The sequence below is a fragment of the Drosophila bipectinata genome, chromosome 2R (genome assembly GCF_030179905.1).
Source record: "Drosophila bipectinata strain 14024-0381.07 chromosome 2R, DbipHiC1v2, whole genome shotgun sequence".
Taxonomy (NCBI): Eukaryota; Metazoa; Arthropoda; class Insecta; order Diptera; family Drosophilidae; genus Drosophila; species Drosophila bipectinata.
In genome coordinates this window covers 19,498,748-19,516,275 of record NC_091737.1, presented here as the reverse complement: position 1 = coordinate 19,516,275, position 17,528 = coordinate 19,498,748, and the positions used below count along the sequence as shown (strand labels likewise).

General features: G+C 43.0%; 5 protein-coding genes across 11 annotated transcripts; 3 read left to right on the top strand and 2 right to left on the bottom strand.

Moving 5' to 3' along the window:
* Positions 1 to 418: 418 nt before the first annotated feature.
* On the bottom strand, positions 419 to 3,373 carry LOC108120928 (ankyrin repeat domain-containing protein 13D). Its single transcript, XM_017234791.3, has 7 exons — positions 3,145 to 3,373; positions 2,876 to 3,014; positions 2,505 to 2,819; positions 2,133 to 2,449; positions 1,986 to 2,081; positions 1,174 to 1,922; positions 419 to 808 (listed from the first exon to the last, which is right to left on the bottom strand). The coding sequence occupies exons 1-7, from the start codon at positions 3,235 to 3,237 to the stop codon at positions 592 to 594; spliced, it is 1,926 nt and encodes a 641-aa protein (XP_017090280.2). The 5' UTR covers positions 3,238 to 3,373; the 3' UTR covers positions 419 to 591.
* A 63-nt stretch (positions 3,374 to 3,436) lies between these two features.
* Positions 3,437 to 6,914, top strand: LOC108120929 (lysophosphatidylserine lipase ABHD12-like). Of its 2 annotated transcripts, XM_017234793.3 has the most exons (6): positions 3,437 to 3,610; positions 3,886 to 3,942; positions 4,212 to 4,254; positions 5,049 to 5,252; positions 5,553 to 5,671; positions 5,728 to 6,914. In XM_017234793.3, the coding sequence occupies exons 4-6, from the start codon at positions 5,167 to 5,169 to the stop codon at positions 6,753 to 6,755; spliced, it is 1,233 nt and encodes a 410-aa protein (XP_017090282.2). In that variant the 5' UTR covers positions 3,437 to 3,610; positions 3,886 to 3,942; positions 4,212 to 4,254; positions 5,049 to 5,166; the 3' UTR covers positions 6,756 to 6,914. The 2 variants fall into 2 exon arrangements, with proteins under 2 accessions (XP_017090282.2, XP_017090283.2); XM_017234794.3 differs by lacking the exon at positions 5,049 to 5,252 and having other exon boundaries at positions 3,441 to 3,610.
* A 900-nt stretch (positions 6,915 to 7,814) lies between these two features.
* Positions 7,815 to 13,503, top strand: LOC108120966 (beta-glucuronidase). Of its 5 annotated transcripts, none has more exons than XM_070278103.1 (10): positions 7,815 to 8,045; positions 10,885 to 11,288; positions 11,347 to 11,659; positions 11,713 to 12,077; positions 12,141 to 12,313; positions 12,369 to 12,512; positions 12,571 to 12,655; positions 12,714 to 12,890; positions 12,953 to 13,091; positions 13,148 to 13,503. In XM_070278103.1, exons 1-10 carry the CDS (start codon positions 8,042 to 8,044, stop codon positions 13,312 to 13,314), a joined length of 1,971 nt encoding a protein of 656 aa, XP_070134204.1. In that variant the 5' UTR covers positions 7,815 to 8,041; the 3' UTR covers positions 13,315 to 13,503. The 5 variants fall into 5 exon arrangements, with proteins under 5 accessions (XP_070134204.1, XP_070134205.1, XP_017090340.2 ...); XM_070278104.1 differs by lacking the exon at positions 7,815 to 8,045 and adding an exon at positions 9,326 to 9,386; XM_017234851.3 differs by lacking the exon at positions 7,815 to 8,045 and adding an exon at positions 10,022 to 10,106 and having other exon boundaries at positions 10,939 to 11,288.
* Positions 13,504 to 13,729: 226 nt separating this feature from the next.
* betaGlu (beta glucuronidase) lies at positions 13,730 to 16,268 on the top strand. Its single transcript, XM_017234853.3, has 5 exons — positions 13,730 to 14,991; positions 15,054 to 15,370; positions 15,427 to 15,688; positions 15,746 to 15,884; positions 15,945 to 16,268. Exons 1-5 carry the CDS (start codon positions 13,834 to 13,836, stop codon positions 16,124 to 16,126), a joined length of 2,058 nt encoding a protein of 685 aa, XP_017090342.2. The 5' UTR covers positions 13,730 to 13,833; the 3' UTR covers positions 16,127 to 16,268.
* On the bottom strand, positions 16,230 to 17,298 carry LOC108120968 (zinc finger HIT domain-containing protein 3). 2 transcript variants are annotated; one of them, XM_070278107.1, is made up of 4 exons: positions 16,956 to 17,298; positions 16,728 to 16,900; positions 16,433 to 16,660; positions 16,230 to 16,370 (listed from the first exon to the last, which is right to left on the bottom strand). In XM_070278107.1, exons 1-3 carry the CDS (start codon positions 17,021 to 17,023, stop codon positions 16,458 to 16,460), a joined length of 444 nt encoding a protein of 147 aa, XP_070134208.1. In that variant the 5' UTR covers positions 17,024 to 17,298; the 3' UTR covers positions 16,230 to 16,370; positions 16,433 to 16,457. The 2 variants fall into 2 exon arrangements, with proteins under 2 accessions (XP_070134208.1, XP_017090343.2); XM_017234854.3 differs by having other exon boundaries at positions 16,230 to 16,660; positions 16,956 to 17,297.
* Between the last annotated feature and the right edge of the window lie 230 nt (positions 17,299 to 17,528).

Here is a 17,528-nt window from a genome sequence, read left to right as displayed (position 1 = left end):
ACCCCTTGGAAAAAATTCGAAAATGAAAAAAACTATATAAGGATATAAGCTTTAGAAAACAATAAATTCCGGGGTAGAGAATTTTAAGGATTTGTCGGAGAAGCGTCCAAACGCCTATTCCTGCAATGAGCCCCGTCCCTGTTCTCAGTCGAACGCTGAACATTGACAATATAGACGTCCACAATCTAGTTTAGACCACGCTTATCTTGTATATTTATAAGTATAATTTTTATGGAATGCTTATAAGTCGGTACAGGATTAAAGACACATACACGTGCGATTAACGACCTTGACGCCAAAGAATGTTTTCGGCAGATATGCGACATGTGCTGCCGTCACCACACGACACTAAAATTAGAGTGGTGTCCACCACAAACTAGATGCACTTGCAAAAGCTACACTGCTACTTGAGGGCTGCTTTGGATACACTTTATATAAAGATGGGAAAATCTTGCGCTTGTATCACAATTCAATACATTTGCCAGGATACAAAAGTTAACTTAAAGTACTCGTAATATTTATACAAATTAGTCCGATTGTATACACTCGAAATTAGAAGTAGAACTTTAATTTGGAATTTCCGGTAGGACATTAGTGCTCCTGCAGGCTCAGCTTAAGCGCTTGATCAATCATTTCCTGTTCCTGTTGCCGCTCCAACTCGTATTTCCTTTGGTCCTGCTGTGACAGTCTCATGGCCATGGCCAAATCGGGGTCCATATACCGGAAGCCACCATCGTCGTCGTCCTCGGAGGCTGGAGAACCACTTTGGGGATTCCCATGAACGCCCATTAACGACTCCTGAAGTACTCTGAAACGATTTAAGGAAAAAGCACAAAACACACAAAGCTTGGGTGAAAACTAGCATTACAAGCAAATAGGAAACATTGGGACTATGCTACTTGAAGATCTTTTTCATGTAGCTCATGTCGTTTTTGAACTGCGCCCCAGCCGAAGCGGAACGTCCACGTGTTTCTGGCTCCAGCTGAAGCTGGTTGTGGGGAAAGGATTGGGGATGGTGCTTGGGAGAAGGGGAATAACGCCCGTATTGCTGGCGATGTGGAGAGAGGTAGTTGTGGGAGGAAAAGCAGCGGGGACTAGCAGTGGCAATGGAGTTACATTTTAAGAAACGATCCAAAGTACATTTTAAAATCAATCACAGTCCCCGTCACTTACCGCTGCAGTTGCTCATCATCTTCTGGCAGAAGATCCGATCCCACGACGTTCTGGCCTCTCAGCACCTCCCAGATGTCCACTTTATCGTCATCACGGGCGTCCACGCCACTGGCGCCGCCACCTCCTCTGGGCTCTACCAAACTCTGTTCAATAGCGTACTGAAGCATGTCGTCCTCGTCAAGTGGGATTTGTCGTCGGTAATCGGTTCCCCGATTCGTGTAGCTAACCGGAATGTCAAAACATCGATCGTCCACCAAACACGTTACCCGGTCAGGTTCTTGCAAAGTTGCTACGTGCTCCACGGGAGTGGTAAGGGCAAAAACATTGCCAAATGTAATGCAGGCGTTGAGGACGTGGAAGAGCGGGATTTCCACCTTTACTGGGAACCCAGCCGGAAGCTGCATAGTAATGAAGTCCCGTAGTTTGGAAACATGAGGACTAGCCATGGTGGACATGAGGTCCAGGATGGGCAGAACCTGCTCCTGGAGCCGTATCGGATGCTCTTCGGCTAACCAAAGATTGGCCTTGAACCGCTGAACCTTTGTGCTCAGATTTTTGGGACCGCCCACATCGCGTCCCTGGAGATCCACCTCCGGAGTGAAATACTCCTCGGGGGTAACGGAAGATTTGGGAGTACTTGTACCGGAAGCGCAGGCAGAGTTGGAGTTGTTTTGAGTTCCTGAGGGAGTGGAGCTGCCGCCGTTTTCAGTTCCGGTTGGGGAACCATCTTCCAATCGAGGCGACGGTGTCTATAATTGTAATTAAATTCGTGATACAGGACTAATCCATTGATAACAAATTCTGTAACCCACGCGATCTTTAAGGGCAGCGGTAGCATCGGCGGGAGGTATATAATCCTCATCAGCTATTCCTAGTAGACTATGCAGGGGTGTCCTCGCCGTCTTGTTCTAAAAATACATTTTATATTATTATTGGCCAAATCACTGTATACGCCTTACCTTGATCTGCTCCTCGCTTAGGTGATCCATCCTAGTCTTGGTTACAAACTCCACATTGCTGGCTCCATATACCTTGCAGTTGTAACCATTGATCACCTCCGATTTCTCGCTACGCCATCCCCAAATACCGCTCTTGTTCCGCTCAAAGCTGATCTTGTCCATCTCAATATTGTTGGTGATCACTGGAGCATTCAGTCGAGCCCTCACTGTTCCAATGGCAGGTGGAATGGCGACAATGTCACCAATATCGCTGCTCATTTGTTCCACCATCACTTCGTGCGTGTCGTGGTCGATTTCAATCATGGTGGCAGTTTCCTCTGAAAGATTAGCAATCTGATAAACAAGGGTTGAAGAATTTGTATTCCGCCTTACTAGCCCCCTTAAAAATATATGAACGGTTGCCACGCTGCCAGGTATTGTTGTCAAAGCCCAGGAGTGTGGTGTCTATCCTAACGTTGGCTCCTCTCTTGTAAACCTTGTAGGTGTCGCTGGGACACAGACGCGACATTAGAGGCACCCAGGAGGTAAACTCCCATTTCATCTCAATATAAAAATCAGGGGCATCCAGCAGGTGCTGCAGCAGTTTGGGAACATGCGTGACTCGCTGAACATGGCGCTGGAGATCTCTAACCTCGATGATGGCCGTAAGAATATCTACATCACCCGTGCAAACAGCCTCCTGGACAACTAAGAATGGTATAAAAGCTTTAGTTGGTCTCAATGTACGTTAGGGGTTTACTTACTGGACCAGCCTTCGTGCTCGTAGGTGGCGTTGCATTTGGCCGTCAACAGGCACTTAACACAGGCTAAATTTGCTACTCGGACGGCCAGCATCAAGGGAGTTCGCCCGCGGGGATCGATTTTTTCCTTATCGTTCTCATTCTGAAATATGACGAATTATTAGCTTGTTTTGGTTGTATTATCGCCTCATCCGTGCCTCGCAACCTGCGCTAATTCAATTAGCACCATTTCGCAGGGCCACACCCCACCCCCACCCACCCTCCACTCTCACCTGGTCGATGGCCGCCTGCAGCTGCTCCAGCTCACCGTGCCAGATGTGCCAATGCAGTGGGTACTCCGCCCGGATTTCCTCCGCGCTCCTCATCGCTCCAAGCTGCTGTCCGCTCGCGGCCCTCCGATCTAGAACCGATACTTATATTTTCTATTTTGCTCCTAAATTGCAATTTTTGTTGCTGCACCGCTTCGCCAATGTGAAAAAACTAATTTGTGTGCGATACCTCATACGATACCGATAACAGGCGGTTTCTATAGCAAGTGTATTATTGGTTCCGATTGTTATCGATAGTCAACAACACTGACAGCTGTTAACACAGAAAGTATTAAAATTCCAAATTCAATAGAAATCCGCATTGATTGCTCATAAAAAGAGGACAAGTGGGGTTTTGGGAAAAAGTTGAGGGGTTTTGTTGCCCAAACAGGTGGAGGAAATATTGCTGACTGTTGCTGGCAAGTGTTTGGTGAGTCACTCAAGTAAAACGCTTTGGTCCTGTCATCCTCTTCAAACACAAATTACATAAAGAATAAATAAACAAAAACATAAATTAAGAGATGGCAGGGGTTAAATGGCATTAAGGCGAGTGATGAGTGAAATTAACTAAACATGCGATTTTGTGTTTACTTGAAAGATTTCATTTGTTGCGACCTGCAATTTATAGGATCACGCAATTCTCCCTCTGCCACACCCACTAAATAAGCTTACGTTTCAAAGATTTCTTTTTTTCCGCCCCAACAGAGCGCTGTGACGATGGATTAGATTGCTTCCCCGACTGCATTTCACCGGACAGTTCAAGTAATTGGCAATTTAGGCGTTAATTGGCCTTAAGAGCAGAAGCCGGCAACGGAGCAGGCGATCATTGCGCCTAGAGGCGCAACGCTTTTATTCAGTCGCTTTCAAAAGAATAACAATGGAAAACTACGGATTTACACTGGCAGGTGGGCGCAATTTGTGTCTCCTCCTCGCCATCTATGTATCTATCGCCTGCTCCGTGGTGGGCACTGTGCACTTACTTAAGAAGCCGGCATGTCTGAATTACTAACGATCCTTATGATCTTTTGCAGCTCTTGCAGTTATGCTCTTCACGCGTCGGCGACAACTCAAGAGGTGTGTGAAAATGTGTATTACAACCGGAAATTCCTGTGTTTTAGCTTTTCCCCTTATTTGTACCCCGACCCCGTTGGACCGACCCGACCCGAATCAGCTTCCGCAGCTTGCTTTTGACCTCTGCTTCTGACCACTACCCAAATTTTTATGTTTATTTAAATAGACCCCTCTAAACGTCTACCAGCTAATCTCTTAAAAATCATAAAATTCATTAACATCCTAGAACTGCTACTGCCACAAAAAACCCGTGAGGAAAACTTAAAATTTTAGAAGGTTAATTCCTGTTTTAATGATATCAGTGGTGTATTTGTCATGCTCGAGTAGTGCTTATGTATCTTTGATACCCCTACAACATCAATTGGATATCGAATACAATATCTTTGTGCATTTGGGTGGTTCGAGTGAAATTCTTAAAATATTTCAACGTTAATTCATTACTACCTACTGACTAAAAAGTACTACCTACTTTAGTACTACTACCTACTTTTATTGTTGTATATTTCAGTAATTTTTAAATACTCTTATTAACCTCGATTATAATCGAGCCACCCTACGCCCTAATCATTGTTTCTGAATATGTGTTGTTTAGTCACCCAATCATCCAACCATTCACTCACTCAACCGCCGTGTCAGCATATAACCCTGGTCTAGTGCAAAGGTCGCTCTCTGTGGAGGAACAGTTCTTAAGTCCGGTGTTCGGTTTTGCATGCGTCCCAGGTCTAGGGAATCCCCTAAAACAACAAATTTAACTTACTAATAACAAAGAACTTTGCTTTGTCTCTCCCCCGCGAAAGCTCTGCACAAAAAATAAGAGATATATCGCACAAATTTGATCAAAATCAGTGTTAATTCGCTTTAGAAAAAAAAACCCCGATTATCGCTAAACGGAAGTAAACTAAACACGATTACAAAATGTACGAGCTCCATAGTTGTCTAAGATCCGTTTTCTTTGCCACAGTCATTCCCGGAACGATCGTCCTTAGTTGGCTAACTGGTCTGTAAGTATCTCCATGCTCGAATCTCGATGTTGTGCGCTTGTTCAACTTCCGTTTTTAGAACTTTCATCCTCTCAGAAGCCTTAAAATTCTTTTAGTTCGTGACATCGACTCCATCCGCGAGCATACGCCGGCTCTGTTCCGTTTCCGTTTCTGCTTTTCTTGCTCCCAGATTGTAAATAAATCACTTTACCATAATTCACTCGCTGGCTCATCTCTCTTCATTTTGGTTTTTGTCATAATCATAGCAGTAACGACCTTGCAACCCAATCGACCTCTCTCACCGCTCATCCTTCTCCACAGGGTGGGACTACGATCTCTGCAAGCATGCCTTGTCATCTTCTTTTTGATCTTCGTGCTGTTGCCCCTGATCTTTCGTTACTCGGTAACGATGCAGCGCGGCATCCTCTTCCTTCCATTCAGTAAGTAGAATTTAGTAAGTTCTACTACTCTTTATAGAAAACAATCTTTATTCCAGTCAAGTACCCCAAGGGTCTGGATCTTACAAGACCTGAAAGCCTCGGTCTATATGCCACGCGGAATTTCTACATCACCGTAAAGGATCACGAAACGGACAAGGATGGTGTTCAACTTGGGGTATGGCATGTTTTGCCCCGCCACGCAGTGCGTCGGTTCAGACGCGAACTGCGTGTTGAGGAGGAAGTAGAGCAGGATGTGGCGCCCGATGAGCCCTCCCCAGAAAGCGATCGGCAGCTGAGGGAACTGGCTACGGCAATTCGGTCAGAATTTCCTGCAGTTCTTCCAGAGAATCAGCAGCTTTTCTACGAGCGTTTGCTGCGAATGCCGGGTGGCACTATAGTATTATACCTTCATGGTAATACGGCCTCGCGGGGAAGTGGCCATCGTTCGGAGGTTTACAAACTCCTGCGCAACTTAAATTATCATGTATTTACCTTTGACTACAGAGGCTTTGGAGACTCCGATCCCGTACCGCCAACGGAAGAGGGAGTAGTAAGAGATGCTCTGATGGTATTTGAGTACATAGCCAATATCACCTCTAATCCTATCTTCGTGTGGGGCCACTCTTTGGGCACCGGCGTGGCAACGCATCTGTGCGCTAAGCTGGCTCACCTGCAAGAACGGGGCCCCCGTGGAGTCATCCTTGAGAGCCCCTTCACCAATGTCCGCGATGAGATCCTTCTACATCCATTTGCCCGTCTGTTTAAGAACCTGCCGTGGTTTGACTTTACAATCTCCAGGCCCATGTACAACAACAAACTAAGATTCGAGTCGGATATGCATGTTCAGGAGTTCCGCCAGCCAATAATGATTATCCACGCTGAGGACGATGTGGTGGTACCTTTCCAGCTTGGGTACCGCCTATATCGAACTGCCTTAGATACCCGAAGCCGCGCCTGGGGCCCAGTAGAGTTTCATCGGTTTAGTGCCATCCATAGTTACGGCCACAAGTACCTCTGCAGGGCACCGGAGCTGCCCGGACTCATTCGACAATTTGCGGATAGCTACCGCGATGCGGTATACTAGACCCTGTCACCAAGAAGAGAGTATTTCCCTTTCTGTAGAGCTCGTATTAATTTAAACTACTAGACGATCATTATAATTTAATTTTTTACCGCCGCCACGCTGGCACATTCGAAAATTCCACCATGTACAAGTAAATTAAAGCTGTCTAGAAACAATTAAGCCTAATTTTTGTACTGTCTGTCATTGTGTGATTTGTTTTATAACACAAATAAATATAAAAACTAAATTCCCAATTAGTTTTTACTTAACAATTTTTTTGGGGAAGTCCTGTCTTTAGGGGAATACCCTCATTGATTCACAAAGAACATTTCCCATAAATTTTTTCCCCAATTTTTGTGGGGATACCTATAAAATAAAAAAACGTTCATTTTCAACTCTATTTCTTGTAAAATTGTTTGGTTTCCACAAATTTTAATTTTTATTATCATTTTATTATTATTTTATTATTTATTTAGTTATCGAAGAAAACTTTAAGGACCAAAAGAATATACTTTTGTAAAGTATACTTTTGGGCGCAGTGTATATACATGTAAGATCTTTTAGATCAATTGAGGAAAGGTGTCTCTGAATGTGTCACACCTACTGTCATAATAATAAAAATAAATAACGTTGGCCACGAATGTCTCACAGCGATGCTTTTTAAAATCGGCTTATAAAAATGGTTAGATATACAATCTGAAACATGGTTTGAATGCCCCCCCTACACCAACAAATAAATGTTATCGATGTTTTTCGGTGGCTAACTTTAATCGATTTCGCCCAGCTTTCTTTTAAACGCCCCGCGGTTGGTAACAAAATTCAAAAAAATTTGCATATTTTTTGCATTTGCATGCTGGAGACGATAAAGGTTTTCAGATTCAGATTTTTTTGAAGAAGCTGATTATAAATAACTATCTGAAAGGCCAGACATCTATAAACTAAACTGTGTTTTGTTATAAATTAAAATATATTTAAAATTTTGTTTTGACGCTGTTATCTTTAACAGTGATTTAACAGTGGACTTAAAGCTGCATAGCAGATTGATTTTAAACGCGACTTAGCGTTTCAGTTTCGGTCAAGCTCCCGAATTGTTGTGTGGGGGCGCTTGATTGTATTATTAATTACCCATTCGAATCGTTAAGAACGAAAATAAAACGCCGCGGAATGACTAAATGATATTGAACGCTCAACCAGTCTGTGGCCGAGTTTTAGCACCAACCAAAAGTGTTCCTAAGTGCACAATACTTCAAAATAATTATATTTAGACCATCCATTATATCGTGGCAATAGTCACGAAATATTTCAAAATGGGTAAATATTTACTTTCGGTGGCATTTTCACTTTCTTTGCCAGCACATTGATTCTTTGGCATTTTAGGGGGCGGCCCGGGCTTCACCTTGAAAGTGAAAGCCGACTAAAGAAAATCGCTACAAACAAAAGATAGTTTTGTGTTTATTCCATTAAATACCCAACAGTTGACTCTTGGAGGTGTGATTTTTTTTAGCGGGAGATAGGAGTGTCTCTTAATCTGTTAGTGTTTGATAGGTCAGGTTTCCCGATAACCCTCGATGATGATTTATAGTTGGTATTTCAAAACTTTGCTTGGTTTTATATGAAATATGGTTAATATTTCAGCTCTTCAGCATTACCCTCATTTCCGTTTAAAATGGAAACTTCATCAATTTATGTCAACTTATTTTCTTTGAAGCCTAGAACTTCCGCATTTCGTCCCCAATCAAGACTAATTAAACTCCAGTCCAGAAACTTAGCCACTTGAACAGGGCTCTATTTTTACCATCCTGTCACCATTTACTAAAACTTACAGTGAAACCTTCTTTTATGGAATTGGTTCGTTTTTGATGAAATTTATAAATATTGTTCATGGAGGTCATGGTAAATTTTCAGAAATTTGTGTGTCTTGTTTAAGCAATAAGATGGTTATTAAATAAATGAATATCGAGACTTTACTGTCCCTCTGCCGTTGACCCCGAAAGCAGCGAGAAGCAGACTTGGATTTGGGACAAGCGGTTTCGGCTTATCGTTGCTACAGGGTTGGGGGAAGTGGAGCTTAATTAGGGGCACATTCAATGCAGTGACGGTGCGTGTCTTCCTCCCTTCAAATACCCTAACCCACATCCCAGCCCGGCCCCCTTAACCCAACCTTCGACCTTTACCGGCGACCGAGCGACCGCAATTTCGTTCCCCGCTAACGACACATCCGCTAGGGGTCTTCCGCGGATCCGGATTCGTCATCGGAATTGGATTCCGTTGGACTGCCAGTGCCGTCCAAGTGCTGACCGTAGCCGCAAGAAATTTCCTCGCTGACGGATAAGTGCCGACTGTTTGCCACATAGCCAGCCATGCACTTGAGGATCCGTTTCACTTGTCGCAAATATGAAATTTGGGGTAAGCAAATGGATTTGTATTGGCTCCCACTTCGATTAAGAAACAAATTCTGGCTGCGATAAAGTGCCCCCCTTTCCAATGCAAATTTGGCACCGCTTTGTGCTAACGGTGCATCCACCTGCTGTGCCAGGCATTTTAAGTCGCGATTTTTGGAGGCTTAAATATATTCGCCACCGTCAGTGCAAGTTCAGTTGAGTTTTGAAAGCGGTGGGTGTTGAATCGCCTCAGGACTGCTGAGAGTCATGTGTAAGGACAGCTTGAATTATAAAACAAATATCAAAAAAAAGAGCATATATTAAATATGTGTGTCGAAAGTGTGCCTAAAAATCTAAAACTAGTACAGCCGTTAATTTGTTTGAGTGTTTAATTTGTTAGATATCGCTTCGATCCATTTCTGCTTGCTAGAATTAGAATAACTCTGCAAATCGTCTTAAAAAGTAAAGTTGTTTCAGTTGTTTCCAATATTTTTCATAAGGTTTTGTGTAATTAGTTTGTTTAATACAAATATCTGTTTTTGGAGCAATCGCAAGTGCAACAAATCTTAAACATAAACAGACCTTCAATGTTTTAAAACAGATATTCAACATTCTTGGCGATATTTTTTTGTTTTCTTTTTTAATCCGAGGCCTTTTAATGTAAAACAGATGTACGTTTATTTTTGACATTCTTGGTAATAATTTTCTATCAGCAAAGTTAAAAAGTGCCCCTACTTTGGGGTCATTAAGGATAAGACCAATAGCTTAAATTAGGCCTATCGATTTCCCGGTCTATCGATCAGTGCTTATCGACCGTTGCTAGTAAAGGAGCTTTATTCTCCCCTGAAAAAGCTCTTGTGACTGTCCAGCTGATTTGTGGGAGAGACTAAATAGTAAATAGAGGAAGTAGTTTTTTTTCGTTCTCCACGGCGAAGCGTGAAGAACTCTGGGTTTTTTATGGGTATTATGGGATTGTGGCGGTTTCTGAAATGTTGGTTTTATCTTTACACTCGTTTAATTGTGTCTAAAAACGTGATAAGTAGCAAAACAAAGTGCCGAACAATGCTTCGAAGCATAAAACACAAACAAAAGAAAACTAAAAACAAAAACATTAAAAAACGAGCAGCTGTCACTGCGATACATATTTGTATTTGTTGAGAGTCGTTTAAAATTTTGCCTTGAAAGCTCGACTCTCTTGTTCCTCCCTTGTGTTGTGTCCGGCTCTTTCGCATTGTTTGGCTTTGCTTTTCTTTGCTTCTATTGTCCTTAACGAGTTGTTGTTATTCTTCTTATTAAGTATACGTTTTCATTTCCGTTTCAATTTTACTCGTTCCGTTTCGTTTCGCCCGCCGACTTTGAAAATCGGAATAAACATACAATTGTTCACGTGAGTACCGTTACCAAAAGGCCGGCATTGAGGCGCGGTGAAAATTACAATTTAATCTGCATAACAAAGTCGTGATGTGTCGAAACAAAAGCTCATGGAAGGTAGATTAGATAATGTACGAAGTATTAGTCATTTAGAAACATGAAGTAGAACTTGTAGTTGTTTTGTTGGAAACAGGTTTTGTTTCCCAAGATAGGAATGATTGAAGGGGCAAAGGCATGGATGTTATCAAATAACAAAACTTCACAACGAGCTGGGGGCAGTTTTGCCCCATTTCTTGTTATCAGACTTTGATAAGATCTTATTTTATTTGTTTCTAAATGGCCCTACATGAAATTAAGCTTCTCCTTTTTGTTATCACCCTCTTTTCGATTCTTCACAGCTTTTTCGTTTTTCTCTCTGGTGACCGGACTATATGTCCTGCACTCCTCAATAGCCCTAATCCTGGTCAACAAGGAAGTGCCCAACACACGCGGAATGCTCTATCCCAGGGAATCGGAAACGCGAGAGGTGCGCTCTCTGGACGGGATTTGGAACTTTGTTCGATCGGATCCAGCCAATCCTACTCAGGGCATCAGGGACAAATGGTTTGAAAATGATCTTAGCAAAATCCAGTCGACAATACCGATGCCCGTCCCCGCATCCTACAACGACATTACCACTGACAACCTGCGGGATCATGTGGGCACGGTGTGGTATGATCGTCGGTTCTTTGTGCCGCGCTCCTGGAGCAAGGATCAGAGAGTATGGCTGCGATTCGGTAGTGTCCACTATGAGGCCTATGTGGTGGGTAAAGAATTTTGTATGCATTTGACCCAAATCTAATTAAATTCATATTTTTTAGTGGGTTAACGGCCAGCGGGTGGTGAAGCATGAGATGGGTCACCTCCCGTTCGAGGCAGAGGTCACGGATGTGCTGAAGTACGGGGCGGAAAATCTGATTACTGTGATGTGCGACAACGCCTTGATCCAGACCTCAGTGCCGCAGGGTAAGATCACCGAAGTGCCCAATGACAACGGAATGACTATTGTCCAAAGCTATACATTTGACTTCTTCAACTACGCTGGAATACACAGGAGCGTGCATTTGTACACAACTCCCAAGACGTTTATCGAGGAAGTGAAGGTTAACACGAATCTGAAAAACCAAAATTCTGGTAAGGGAACCTGAAAAAAGAAGTGAAATTTAATTAAAATCTTTTATTCTCAGAGGGGGAGGTTTCCTATGCGGTCTCTGTGAAGGGAAGCGTTGTTAATGAAGCGGATAATGACCTCCATATCCAGGCGAATCTGTATGACAAGACGGGTCTTCTGGTGGCCAATGCGACGTCGGATGGAAAACTGGAGGGCGAATTACAAGTGAGCGATGTGAAGCCCTGGTGGCCATACCTGATGAGTCCAGATCCCGGCTATTTGTATCAGCTGGAGATCAAGCTACTGGCATCCAACGAGGAGCTTCTGGATGTCTATCGTCTGAAAGTCGGTCTACGTACTCTGAGTTGGGACAAGTCTCAGTTCCTGATCAATGGAAAATCTGTGTATTTCCGGGGCTTCGGCCGGCACGAGGATTCCGATGTTAGTTTTAAAATTTCAAATAATGTCACCATCTATCCTGGTCCTGATCACCTGATTTCTTAGATTCGCGGCAAGGGACTGGATAATGCTCTAATGGTCCGGGACTTCAACCTGCTGAAGTGGATAGGTGCCAATGCCTATCGCACATCGCATTATCCCTATTCCGAGGAGTCTATGCAGTTCGCCGATGAGCATGGAATCATGATCATCGATGAATGCCCCAGTGTGGACACAGAGTTGAGTTTCATCCTCCCGCTATTGTCTATCTTATTGATGGTCTTGGTTTTGCAGAAACTTCAGCCAAGAACTGCTGGGAAAGCACAAATCCTCGTTGGAGCAGCTCATCCACAGGGATCGGAACCATCCAAGTGTGATTATGTGGTCGATTGCAAACGAGCCGCGTACGGGAAACATAAATGCGGATTCATACTTTAGGTAAGTGAATATTTATTCCAGGATAAAGACATCTTTCGTAAAAAATGAATATTTCCAGTTTGGTGGCCAACTTCACGCGCTCTCTGGACAAAACAAGACCCATTACTGCGGCCATTGCTGTTCCCTACACAAATGATCATGCGGTTAGTAAGGGATAGGATTCTTGCAGAGCTCCATCATCAATTTTTATTGTGATTTCAGGGTCGTCATCTTGACATTATTAGCTTTAATCGGTATAATGCCTGGTATTCAAACACAGGCCGCTTGGACATGGTTACCCAAAATGTGATCGACGAGGCTGTTGCCTGGAACAACGCGTACAAGAAGCCCGTAATTATGTCCGAATATGGAGCAGATACTCTAGAGGGGCTGCACATGGTAAGAACTAAAGATAGTGAAGAAAAAAAGTCTTTTTGTAATATATTTTTTTATTTATTTAGCAACCTGCCTATGTGTGGTCGGAAGAGTTCCAAACGGAAGTGTTTTCTCGGCATTTCAAGGCATTTGACGAACTGCGTAAAAAGGGCTGGTTTATTGGTGAATTCGTGTGGAACTTTGCCGATTTCAAGACGGCTCAGAGTAGGTATCCCTGCGATATCTGTAAGCTTTGGATAATAAAATTATGACTTTTTCAGGCTACACTCGTGTCGGGGGAAATAAAAAGGGCGTCTTCACCAGAGCTCGTCAGCCCAAGGCAGTAGCTCACTTACTTCGGAAGCGATACTTTGCCTTGGGTCGGGATCTAGATCAATGCAGTCTCCCAGAGGACATCTTTATTTACATCGCTGAGTGGAAATCCTAGAAGGATAAAGGGACCATTTGTAAATACGACAATTCTCTAGGGAATGATGTAGTCCCCTTGGCCACTGCCACCTCGTATTTTCATTTCCATTCCTACAACTTCCATTTACTATCTGAAAATTGTGTAGCCGTAGTGCTTTGTATTTTTTTTAGACCCTTAAAATTAAGGAATAAATTGAATTATTTATTACATTTCTTATTTCTTAGTTTCTAAGTAAATTAGATTTTGTATATATACACTTAAGGTTTTAATTTCAAAAATATAAGAACATTTTAGAATAAAATTATATATATTCTTGATAAATATTACAATATGTTCAATTTAATGGAAAAAAAAGTATTTGAACCGCGCGGGCTTTGTTTCAAAATTCCCTCATTCCTCTTGAAATTTATCTTGCGCCGTTACCTTGACTTTTATCAGTAGCCGGCCGAAAAAGAAGAGCCACCCTTTTATGAATAAGTCGTTTAATTGGAATTTTATTTTTCCTCATTGAATTTGCACTCCCAAAGAAGCTCCAGGATGCGAGGTGTGTTCCTGACCTCCACTTGGTTGCTCTGCAGCATATTGCTACTTCCTTACCTCGCAAACGGCGAGGGATTCATGGAGGAGCCTGATCTGGAGTATCCCCTGTTCGACTATGGAAACATCCGCCTGCCGACGCCCTCCCGAGGCTTGTTGTATCCGCGGGAATCGGCCACCAGAGAGGTGCGCAGTCTGGACGGAATGTGGCGCCTAGTCCGGAGTGAAGCGTCCGATCCGTTTCAGGGCATACGGGAAAAGTGGTACGAGAATAGTTTGCGGAAGACGGGCAGGAACGTCTTGGCGATGCCCGTGCCAGCTTCTTATAATGATATCACCACGGATGACTTGAGGGACCATGTGGGCACAGTGTGGTACGAGCGCACTTTCTTTGTGCCGCGCCTCTGGAAGGGAACCCAACGTACCTGGCTGAGATTCGGCAGTGTACACTACTCGGCTCTGGTGTGGATTAATGGAAGAAATGCCACCCATCACTCAATTGGCCACCTGCCCTTCGAGGCCGACATATCCAGTCTTCTTAACTTTGGTGGAGAAAACAGGATCACCGTGATGTGTGACAATCGTTTGGGGAATAGAACAATTCCCCAGGGATCGGTAAACAATGTGAAAACGGACAACGGCTCCGTGCCGATTCAGAGCTATACCTTCGACTTCTTCAACTACGCAGGGATTCACAGGAGCGTCCATCTCTATACGACACCTATAGTTTATATATCCGACCTGCAGGTCAGCTCCCAACTAACCTCAGAAGGTTTGGGTCGAATTGACTATCGGATATGGATAGATGGCATCCAGGAAAGCCATATGGGGGTTAATCTATCACATATTCATGTTCAGTTAAGGGACAGAGAAGACCAGGTGGCGGCTCAGCAGATAAACAAAGGAATCTACCACGGCACTCTGTTGGTGCCAGACCCTCATCCTTGGTGGCCTTACCTCATGCATCCTGATCCTGGCTACCTATACGACCTTCAATTTGAGCTGTTCGTTGAGACTAATGAGGGGGAGGCAAAAGTTATGCAAGATTCCTATCGGCTTCCTGTAGGAATACGCAATCTGAAGTGGAACAACGAGAGCTTGCTATTAAATGGAGTGCCCCTCTATCTGCGAGGATTTGGACGCCACGAGGATGCCGATGTGGGTTACAATGTTGAGCCCATGTTGAAACTCTTGATTTACAACTATTTTTATATTTTCAGATCCGTGGAAAAGGCCTGGATAATGCCCTTCTTGCTAGGGACTTTAACCTGATTAAGTGGATAGGTGCTAATGCCTATCGCACCTCGCACTATCCCTATTCCGAGGAGTCCATGCAGTTCGCCGATGAACACGGCATTATGATAATCGATGAATGTCCCGGGGTGAATATTGATATCTTTGAGCCGCAGCTGCTGGAGAACCACATGTCCTCCTTAGAGCAGCTCATCCATAGGGACAGGAATCACCCTAGCGTCATTGCCTGGTCGGTGGCCAACGAACCGAGATCTTACAAGCCGGGAGCTTTAAAATACTTTAAGTTGGTTTTGTAACCTCGAAGTCTGATTCAACGCTAATCACAGCTTTCTTCCGCAGATCCTTGGTTAATTACACTCGCGGCATAGCACATGGTCGTCCACTGACAGCAGCAATCAATGCCAATCCCAGCACTTGTCATTTAACCCAGTTCTTGGACATTGTGGGCTTTAATCGGTATAACTCTTGGTATCAGAATACCGGACGAACTGACATGATAGTTAATCTTCTCACTGATGAGGCGCAAAAATGGCGGAAAACCTACGGAAAGCCTGTAATTCAATTCGAATATGGAGGAGACACCATGGAGGGCATGCACTCTGTTAGTCAAAAATATTACTCATTCTTTTCCAATTTTACATAAATTTTTTTTGTTTAGCTTCCAGCCTTTGTTTGGTCGGAGGAGTACCAAGTGGAACTATTCTCACGCCACTTCATTGCCTTTGATAAACTTCGGGCTGAGAAATGGTTCATTGGGGAGTTTGTGTGGAATTTCGCTGACTTTCGAACAGCTCAAAGTGGGATTATGTTTTATATACATTTGGAGTTTATATTGAAACATTATCTATCCATTTTAGCTATAACCCGTGTAGGAGGCAATAAGAAGGGCGTATTTACCAGGAACCGGCAGCCGAAGGAAGTCGCTTTTCTTCTTCGAAGACGTTACTTCGCCCTTGCCCAGGAGCTGCATCAATGCCAGCTGCCTGAGGATCTCACTGTGTATATATCGAAAAAAGTAATCAGACATCAAGAGCTTTAAAAATGTGAGAATTTCCAATAGTTTTGAGAGGCAAAACTACTAGAGGCAAGAGTTTTTTAAATTGTAATATTTTGTATAGTATTTTTTAATAATCATAAGACGATTTTTGTATGCATGTATATAAAATACAATTTAAATTATATATCTGATATTTTAATCCTCAATTTCATGCACCTTACGAAAAGTATGATCATCTTCGATTGCCCTAGCCTACGAGATGCCGTATTAGGAAAGGGAATCATACCTGGAATACCCTAGAAATGTATCTACAGATTCTTTGGAGTTACTAAAAATTTATAATCCTACATTTGTAAACCAAAACTGATCATTTTCAATAACACAAATCAAGTTCAGCCCGCTCGGCTTCCGTCATGGGCTCCACAACCTGAAGGCACGCGTCAGCAAACTCCAGAAACAGGGGCTCCTGCATGGCCGCCGCCATGGCCGTATGGGCATTTATTGCTACATCGATTTGCTGAAGCAGAGAGCGCAGATGGGGATTGTGAAGTAGGTTTTTCAGTTGTTCGCTATTTTCTGCAGGCAAAGTAAAAAAAAATAATATTTTTAACTATTAAGAGTTTAACGTGGATGGAAATCCTACCTAGTTGTTGCAGCGCCTCAATCTGCACTGTATCATCTGTGGAGAAGGGTGCGTGGAGAGTGGGTTCCTCTTGGTCAGCTTGCTGGGACTGGAGTTCCTTTATATTTCGAGCATTCTGCGCATCTATACACTCGGGTGTGTCCTTGTGGGCCTTATAACAAACTACGGAGCAGCTAAAGTCGGACAATTAAGTTAAAACATGAAAAATATTAAACAAATTATACTCACTAGGGCGCGTAGCATTTGCTGCATTTGTATTTCCGAGTATTTTCCGAACAGTTCACACAAATTTCCATGTTTTTACCAAAATATAAGCAACAGATGATTCTATTAGAGATGACACTTTTATAGAGGTGACACTGTGTCACCCACCAAAGCTATCGCCAACTATCCGATTTATTGGTATGCAACTCATCTTTGAATTTTTGGCGGTACAGAAAGAAAAAGTTTATTGCAAAACGCAAGATGAAAAACAAAAAGATACGTAATATGTCACGTGGTTGCATGATCAAATTTTGGTACTGGCCTTGAAAAGACTTTTTGTAAGAAAATCTAAATTCAATAATGTGACAGATGGCGTTACAAAATTTTAAATATGGCGCCAACTATTCGAAGGATTGCTTGCGGCTGTTTATCCTTTTAAAAACTTAGCAAGCAAACTTGTCTGTTATATATTCCAATTATTGAAACCGTATTCTGCTAGTAGTTTTAATTTTATACATTTTCATAAGTGAAAGGAACAATTAAGAAGAAAGTAAAATAGTTCCTGTGAAAACCACTGAAATTACCCACGAATGCGGA

What these genes read in the sequence shown, in the direction of transcription:
- LOC108120966 (XM_017234846.3), top strand. Translation starts at nt 10,073, where the DNA reads ATGGGTATTATGGGATTGTGGCGGTTTCTGAAAT. An exon ending in TCTGAAAAACCAAAATTCTG is followed by an intron (nt 11,660 to 11,712) that starts GTAAGGGAACCT and finishes TTTTATTCTCAG; the next exon opens with AGGGGGAGGTTTCCTATGCG. An exon ending in CGATTTCAAGACGGCTCAGA is followed by an intron (nt 13,092 to 13,147) that starts GTAGGTATCCCT and finishes TGACTTTTTCAG; the next exon opens with GCTACACTCGTGTCGGGGGA.
- LOC108120928 (XM_017234791.3), bottom strand. Translation starts at nt 3,237, where the DNA reads ATGAGGAGCGCGGAGGAAATCCGGGCGGAGTACCCACTGCATTGGCAC. An exon ending in CGAGCACGAAGGCTGGTCCA is followed by an intron (nt 2,820 to 2,875) that starts GTAAGTAAACCC and finishes TACCATTCTTAG; the next exon opens with TTGTCCAGGAGGCTGTTTGC. An exon ending in ATATATTTTTAAGGGGGCTA is followed by an intron (nt 2,450 to 2,504) that starts GTAAGGCGGAAT and finishes CTAATCTTTCAG; the next exon opens with AGGAAACTGCCACCATGATT.
- betaGlu (XM_017234853.3), top strand. Translation starts at nt 13,834, where the DNA reads ATGCGAGGTGTGTTCCTGACCTCCACTTGGTTGCTCTGCAGCATATTG. An exon ending in GACGCCACGAGGATGCCGAT is followed by an intron (nt 14,992 to 15,053) that starts GTGGGTTACAAT and finishes TTATATTTTCAG; the next exon opens with ATCCGTGGAAAAGGCCTGGA. An exon ending in GGAGCTTTAAAATACTTTAA is followed by an intron (nt 15,371 to 15,426) that starts GTTGGTTTTGTA and finishes TTTCTTCCGCAG; the next exon opens with ATCCTTGGTTAATTACACTC.
- LOC108120929 (XM_017234793.3), top strand. Translation starts at nt 5,167, where the DNA reads ATGTACGAGCTCCATAGTTGTCTAAGATCCGTTTTCTTTGCCACAGTC. An exon ending in CTTAGTTGGCTAACTGGTCT is followed by an intron (nt 5,253 to 5,552) that starts GTAAGTATCTCC and finishes CCTTCTCCACAG; the next exon opens with GGTGGGACTACGATCTCTGC. An exon ending in CATCCTCTTCCTTCCATTCA is followed by an intron (nt 5,672 to 5,727) that starts GTAAGTAGAATT and finishes TCTTTATTCCAG; the next exon opens with TCAAGTACCCCAAGGGTCTG.
- LOC108120968 (XM_070278107.1), bottom strand. Translation starts at nt 17,023, where the DNA reads ATGGAAATTTGTGTGAACTGTTCGGAAAATACTCGGAAATACAAATGC. An exon ending in AGCAAATGCTACGCGCCCTA is followed by an intron (nt 16,901 to 16,955) that starts GTGAGTATAATT and finishes GTCCGACTTTAG; the next exon opens with CTGCTCCGTAGTTTGTTATA. An exon ending in TGAGGCGCTGCAACAACTAG is followed by an intron (nt 16,661 to 16,727) that starts GTAGGATTTCCA and finishes CTTTGCCTGCAG; the next exon opens with AAAATAGCGAACAACTGAAA.